Source organism: Chionomys nivalis, chromosome X (assembly GCF_950005125.1).
Source record: "Chionomys nivalis chromosome X, mChiNiv1.1, whole genome shotgun sequence".
Taxonomy (NCBI): Eukaryota; Metazoa; Chordata; class Mammalia; order Rodentia; family Cricetidae; genus Chionomys; species Chionomys nivalis.
In genome coordinates this window covers 120,189,780-120,197,950 of record NC_080112.1, presented here as the reverse complement: position 1 = coordinate 120,197,950, position 8,171 = coordinate 120,189,780, and the positions used below count along the sequence as shown (strand labels likewise).

Sequence of the window (8,171 nt, the reverse complement as noted above, 5' to 3'; positions counted from 1 at the left end):
TGATCATGCAGAACATAACACTTAAATTTATCCAAAGTAATATAGTATTATTATGTTATTATTATTATTACTATTATCTTACATTTATACCACATGTAAGTGTAATTCTCACCTCTCATCAAGGAAGTCTCATCTGTAATAGATAAAGGTTCTTACCAAGATCAACTAGTCAAAATCAGGGAATAAGTAACTGTGATGCACCCAGCCCCAGCTGGTACCTATACAATACAACTTCTTCATTACAGTGCAGGGAAAATGTTGGAAGAGAAAGCAAAACAAATGAGTGAGCCAAAGAACCAGGATGCCTACTACTAAATGATATCTACACACAATAGGGATGCTGCACACCTGAGATTTCAATAATGCGTTTGTCTAAAAGATCTGTATAATGATAGCATCAGTAGTCATGCTCTTGTAAAGAGGCAACTTGTTGGTTCCCGGCTGCTCAGCCCAAAAATAATCACACAGAAGCTGTATTAATTAAATCACTGCTTGGCCCTTTAGCTCTAGCTTCTTTTTTTTATGGTGAAAAAACTGTATATTTAGAATTAGCCGGCTGGGCTCAGTTTAGATGATTCCAATTTTGTTGGCAACATCCAGCTCATCATAATCAGGAGCCAAGCGAACATATGCCTTCTTCTCTCCGTCAGGCCTTATGAGGGTGTTGACTTTGGCCACATCTATGTCATAGAGTTTCTTCACAGCCTGTTTGATATGGTGCTTGTTGGCCTTGACGTCCACAATGAACACAAGTGTGTTGTTGTCTTCTATCTTCTTCATGGCTGACTCGATGGTCAGGGGGAATTTGATGATGGCATAGTGGTCAAGTTTGTTCCTCCTGGGTGCGCTCTTCTGGGGGTATTTAGGCTGCCTTCGTAGCTGCAGGGTCTTGGGCCACCGAAAGGTGGGCGATGTGGGGATCTTCTTCTTTTTGTGGCTGTGGATGCCTTTCAGCACTGCCTTCTTGGCTTTCAAGGCCTTCGCTTTAGCTTCAGCTTTGGAAAAGGCAGGAGCTTCCTTCTTCGTTTTCAGTGCCATCTTGAAGAAAAGGGTGGCCTACCCTCATTCCCATAAGCTTATACCTAGCTCTAGCTTCTTACTGGCTAACTCTTACATATTAATTTAACCCATTTCTATTAATCTGTGTATTGCCACGTGGCTGTGCCTTACCGGCTAATGTGCATCTGTCTCTGGCAGGAATACATGGCTTCTCCCTAACTCTGCCTCCTTTCTCCCAGCAGTCAGTCCAGTTTTCCCCACCTAGCTCTGTTCCCCTTATAGCTCTGCTATAGGCCCAAAGCAGTTCCTTTATTAACCAATAACATTCACAGCATAGAGAGGGGAATCCCACATCAATCATGCCATTATGAAAGGGATATTTACAAGAGTCCACTCTGTAATCAGAGAGCTATAAGAAGTCAACAGTTTCAGAGATAAGGAGAATCATTTTCCTCCTGATATGTTATCTAATCCCAAGCCATTAGCCCTAAACACATCTACACATAAGCAATTAAATGTACTCAGTACAATGCATGCACACATGCATACATACACATCTACACACAACTAATATTTATAGAGCAGGTTGTGAGTTTGAGGGGTGGAGAGACATGGGAGGAATTTGAGGGAGAGGTGGACTGGAGATGAAAGGTGGAAATGGTGTAAATACTGCACTCATTAATAGGTGCAATATTTAAGTACACATTTCATATACTTTCCTAATAATCTTACATATTTTGACTTATATACATTTTATAAGAACACTATTATTACCTATTGGTATAGATTCTACTAATATTCTCAAAATACTGTTAAGAGAATCATTTAACAAAAGATTTAAATACCTTGCTCCAAATCACACAAAATGGATTGTGACCCATATAAATTATGCTAAGTGAGCCTAATTCCCAACTAGAGTGGTGCTGTTATTGCATGATGGTATGGCATGTATATAACATAGTTAAATAATACAGTGTTGATCATAGTGATCTTTTGATATTTTTACTTCATTTTTTTTATTGAGGTCTTATGTTCTGGTTTCAGAAGGGTGGAAGCTTTGTTTTACATTATGCACCTTTTTGATCTTTATGTTTATTATAAATTATTTCATTATTTTCTTACATCATGACTTTTAAAAATGGGAGTGGGGCTATCAGTATTGCTCAGTGGTTAAAGGTACTGACTGTCCTTGCCTAAAGACCTAAGTTTGATCCCTAAGTACCACATGTTGGAAGGAGAGAACAAATACACACCAGTTAATATACTGAATGCCACAGCTCCATAGTAATTACCCCCACAAATATATACACGGAAATAAACTGTAATACAATTGTTTAAGAAACAGGAAAAGAAAGATACAATATAACATAAAGAGAGAAGAAACAGAAAGAATGTAAGAGCTAGAAGATGGTGAGAGTCCCATGTAGTGCTGTCTCCTAACATGATATCGCTGGTGTAATAATTAACTCACACCAAATATGGCTATCTACATAACTTCTATAGAGGATGAAGCCAAATTTTCAGCACTGTTTCAGGAGGGACTCAGAGGAACCCATTCTTAGCTGAGGAGCTTTTAGTAAGTAATGGTTGGAGTCATTTTTTTAAACATATGATCATGGCTTGTTGTACACACTCTAGTGTATGATCCCATTCATGTGTATATGAGTAGTAATAACTGGATTCCATAAATATACAAAAAATGAGAACAATAATCTGGAAAGGGTTTATTTTGGAGAGTCTAGGTAGAAGGAATGAAGTAAAATTCTCAAATAAATAAATAATTGCCTTTTTAAATGTTTTGTCCCTTACCACTTCTCCTGAACACCTTCCATGTCCTCCTCTGTCTCTCAAGCTGATGGTCACTTTTTCTTTTATTATTATTTCTACATATGTACATATATACATACATATAATGTATGTGTATGTTCATATATATATATAATCTTGGTGAATATGTTTTTTTCTTCATATGGTTTCAGAGTTGACCACTTTGTCTTGGACAACCAATAATAGGGATCATCCCTGGAAGAGGACAGTTCTCCTAATCACATCAGTTATTCGTTGACCATAGTTCTTTGTTGGGGTCTAGGACCACGAGAACTTTCCCCCTTCTGTGTTAACATATCTATTGATATTGCCATTGTTCTGGTCTTGTTTATGAAGTCGTTTATAGAAGAGATGTTCTCACTGTTGCTCTTACAGTCTTCCTACTCTCTCTTTGTAATGTTCCATGAGCCGTAGAAGCAGAGTTGTGATTTATCCACTGGGGCTGGGCTGCCCATAATTTGTTGGGTTTTGTATGGTTCCCAGCTTTGGCTCTTTGTGACGGTCTCCATTTGTTGTAAATACAGTATTCTTTGATAAGGAATGAGAGATACACTTCTCTGTGAGTATGAGGATAAGATTTAAAATATAGTAAGAAATTATGATGATCTAGCAACGTGGCAATAGCAGATTATTTTCTAAAGTCCATTATCTCACTAGCCCAGTTTTTAGGTTTCCAGTAATACATGATTTCCCTCCTTTTGAGTAGGTGGTGAGTCTCATTCGATAGCAATTTGCTGCCATATACATGTGAGTGCCACCTACTGCACTTTCACGCATTTCTTTTCATACTGGTAATTGTTCGGCTTCATGGGTGTTTCAGCTGTGTAGGACATTGATTGCTTCCTTCCCTTGGCAGTTTGCATATTATTTTCTGGACCTATAGAATCTAGATCACAAGAATGTGTATTTCACATCAGATTCAGTTTGAACCATCCAAGTACAGTGTCTTAAGTATGCATTGTCTTCAGCAATGGGGGGGGGGGGCTACACTCAACTCCCAAGGTGCAACCAAGGAAACATTAATAGCCTATTTTGTTTGGGTGGTCACTTGAAATATCATGACCAACCATTCAAAAGGAGGGTTTCTCATGCTTGGTGCTGAGGTTTTTATTTGTACCCTAAAATGTGTTGTGTATAATTATTTTTTGGTTTTGGTTTTTCAAGATAGGGTTTCTTGGTTTAACAGCCCTAGCTGTCATGAAACACGCTCTGTAGATAAGGCTGGCCTCAAAATCACAGAGATCTGCCTGCCTCTGCCTCCCAAGTGCTGGGATTAAAAGTATGCATCACCACTGCCTGGCTGTTGTGTATAATTTTAGGAAAGCATAAAATTATTCCTTGAAGCTTTATCAAACAACCTTCATATTATTTATCCCCCATCCCTACTTCTCCTTCTATATGGACCTCATTCCCTCCTCTCCAGCTGGAACTCCCCCCATTACTCTCTTTACTACTTCATATCACCTGTATCCTTCTATTTGCCTTCCAAGCTCCCTGCCCCTAACTATGGTTCCTTTATTTGCTCTTGGTTCCTGTAGTTATTCCATGTTGTATACTCACAACTGGATAATTGGAACCACTGAAGAGAGTAAACTTGAAACATTTGTCTTTGTGGATCTGGGCTACCTCACTCAATACAGTGTTTTCTAATTCCATCCATTTACCTGAAAAATTCATGTTTAAATTTTCTTTACACGTCACTAGTAGTCCATAATGCATATTTAACATAGTTTCATTATACATTCATCAGTTGAAGGACATTTAGATTGATTCCATTTCCTGACTATTATATATAGAGAAGCTATGAACATTGCTGGACGAAAATGCTGGAACAGGATGTTGGTTCCTTTAAGCATATGCCAAGAATTGGTATAGCTGCGTCATGTGGTAGATTCCTTTTCAGGTTTTTTTTTTTTTTTTAAAGATTCTCCACACTAATTTCCAGAGTGTCTAGATCACTTTGCAATATCACTAACCGTGTATTTGGATTTGCTTTTCCTTGCATCTCCTTCAGCATTTTTCATGAATTGATTTGTGGATCTTAGTCACTCTACCAGGGGTGAGGTGGAATCTCAAAGCTGTTTTAATTCACATTTTCCTAGCAGCTAAAACTCAAGAATAGCCTTTGAGGTATTTGTAAACCAGTTTTATATCTTCTATTCAGAACTTTGTTTAGATTCCTAGTCCATTTTTAATTGTGTCTTTTGTTTAGACTCCTAATTCATTTCTAATTGGCTCAATTGAAACTTCACCATTTTTTTCTAGTTCTTTGTATATGTTGAACCCTCTGTGAGATGAGTAGCTGGCAAAGATTCCCTCTGATTCTTTTTCATTCAATTAGTTACTTCCTTAGCTGTAAAGAAGCATTTTAGTTTATGAGATCCCAGATTTCATATATTCATCTTCATTCTTGGGCAAAAGGAGCCTTGGTCAGAAACTCCATTCCTATATCTGTATCTTGTAGGGTACTGCCTTTGCTTTATTCTAAAAGTTTTAGTATTTCAAGTTTAAAATTGAGTTCTTTGATCTTCTTGGATCTCATTTTGGTGCAGGATAATAAACAAGAGTCTCATTTCCATCTTCGAATGTGGACATCCAGTATTCCCAGAACCATTTTTCTTGTTGTTTGTTTTTATTGTGTTCTTTTTGTCATATATTAAATGATTGTAGTTACAGCTACTCACGTTTTACCTTCAGTTTTATTTCATTGGTCTCCATGTCTATTTTGTGTATATATCATACTGTTTTTATTATTATAGTTCTATAATATGACCTGAAGTTCTTGAATGACAATCCCTCCAGTTTTCTTTTTGCTTTGAATTACTCTGGCTATTTGGGGACTTTTCTGGTGCCATATAAATTTTAGAAGGTATTTTTTTTTTCTATTTCTGTGAAGAATGCTGTTGGTATTTTGATAGAGATTCCACTGAAACTGCAAAGTGCTTTTGATAAACTGGTCAGTTTCACAATATTAATTCTACAAATCCATGAACAAGAGCTGTCTCTCCATTTTCAATCAAATTATGCAGTCATTCAAAGCTTTGTTGATGCTGTTTGTCTTGATGCACACACCACATTTGCAACTTTCCTTCATTCAAAAGTATAATTGAGCTTCTTGATATACCTTACAGAATGTCTTGTAAATCACCAAAGCTTATAAGCAATTAATCTTAATAAGGCTTCATTGTACACTTCTACTTGGGAACTATTTAATTTAAGAACTTCTTAAAAATTTATTTATATTGTACAGTATTCTACCTGCACGTATGCCTGCAGGCCAGAAGAGGGCACAGAATCTCATTGTTGATGGCTGTGAGCCACCATCTGGTTGCTGGGAATTGAACTCAGGACCTCTGTAAAAGCAGCCAGTACTCTTAACCTCTGAGCCACCTCTCTAGTTGCCTAATTTTCTAACTTTTATATGCCAGTATAATTTTTTAGATGGGAAGCCTTAAAAATTCAGTTTTAGATGTTTAAATGTGTATTTAAAATGAGAGGTCATTTGTCCCTACGGTTAAAAATTCTCCTTTCCAAAGGTCTGAAATTAATCTGTATCTGAGATTCAAAAGCCTAGAATGTTAAGAAAATCCATTTTCAGAAGCCATTTTACTAAATTAAGCATCAAAAAATTTAAATTCTCATGACATTTTTTCATAGTATGATAACTGAAAAATAATTGAGTGACTACACTTTATTGTTAACTATTCAGCACTTCAGAAGGCACTTTTAAATCAATTTATATACTGACTCTTGAGACTATTTTAAATCTAACATCAACATTCTATCAGAGATGATTTGTTTTTCTCCTTAGGTAAGGCAAAAGAAGCCATGGAAAATTAACATTATGTAATGTAAAAGTAAAAATTAAATGATGTAATGCTATCTTCTCCCAGCAATACAAAAAGATGAATTGGAAACTTCATTGCTGCAGCTCTTAATTGTGACTCAATTTATGATTTAGTAAAATGAATTGGATGTCAATCTTTTAAAATAAGTATGAATGGAACCAGTGTTTTAACAAACACCTTCTTCCAAGAAGGTCAGCAAATCCTTAAGGCAAAAATGTCTAATAGATATTACTAAACATACAAGGTCTGGGTGTATTGCTTCTTGACATGTTCTTAAATGAAATGATTTTCACTGGTGCTTGAAGGTCAACTCAACTACTTTTTGATAAAGTATCTGTGACATGATCATTCTTGATGAACTGCTGAGCTCTTGGTCAGAAAATTAAGACGCTCTTATCAATGTAATATAGGTCTGGTGGGAAAGAAGGGAAGGATATATCTGTGTTGTTAAGGGAACTTGCATCAGAATTGGCTTCTATATACAGTTGTTTTTTCTTGTGGACAATAAAGCACAAAATGCCTCTCTTGGATACCTAATGAGGATACGATAGACTCTGTGCTTCCTAATTTGCATATTCAGACATCATGCCATTAGTACAGAGCATCATGGTGTTCAAACATCTCCCTAGTAGCTGACTGCTGGTTTTCAAAGTGTCCTTGACTCCCAAACAACTGAAAAGACACTGGTGAGCAGATGGCCATTGTGTGATGAAAAGTCTAATTGTATTTACTTTCTCTAGTGGAGAGAAAGCCAGGACAGTCAGGCAGGCCAAGGCATGTGGGTAGGAGTATCATACTGTGTCTGAAAAAAAAATTGGAAAGCTCAGTTGGATAGCTAATGAGACAACTTAAAGGCCCCAGGCTGAGTCTGTACCTGCAAACATTAGGAAGGAAAGCAATGAAGAATTAAGCCAGAAAACACAGGTCCACAAGCCCTCTGAACACTACCTGACAGCACAGGAGCATTGAAATCAGATAGAATTGTGCTTTGCATTCCAGCTGCGCCAATATAAAAACTGCATGACATGAGGGAATCGGAATCAGCTCTTTAAGTTGTAGTTTTCTTAAGGATAAAGAGATAACAAGAACCATACTCTTTGTTGCTGTGAAATACCATGAAACAAAATAAATATACACAAAATCAAAAATAGTATTACTTTATGATAAGAATTCAATAAATGTGAACATGCTTTAGCAATTATCTGGAGAATGCAGGCAAAAGTATCCAAGAGTGTGTCTTACGCTGCTTTCCCTAGGAGTAGAGGTTGATTGACATGGTGATGATTTAAAACTAATATAAGTGGCCATTACAGGACTATCTCCCAACTTTGTTCTATAAAAATCCGTAGGGATCTCACAAACTGACTGTCTGCATCTAATCTTATTTTGTATTCAATGAGTCTGTGCTAGTAGTTTGAAATCAGCTATGACATTTAACTTAACAAAGGTTATAATCAACCCCCTCCCCTTATCCATTTCAGAAAATTGTCAAGCATT

General features: G+C 36.7%; 1 protein-coding gene across 1 annotated transcript; it reads right to left on the bottom strand.

Moving 5' to 3' along the window:
- Positions 1-567: 567 nt before the first annotated feature.
- Positions 568-1,038, bottom strand: LOC130867254 (60S ribosomal protein L23a-like). Its single transcript, XM_057759026.1, has one exon. The coding sequence runs from the start codon at positions 1,036-1,038 to the stop codon at positions 568-570; it is 471 nt and encodes a 156-aa protein (XP_057615009.1).
- Between the last annotated feature and the right edge of the window lie 7,133 nt (positions 1,039-8,171).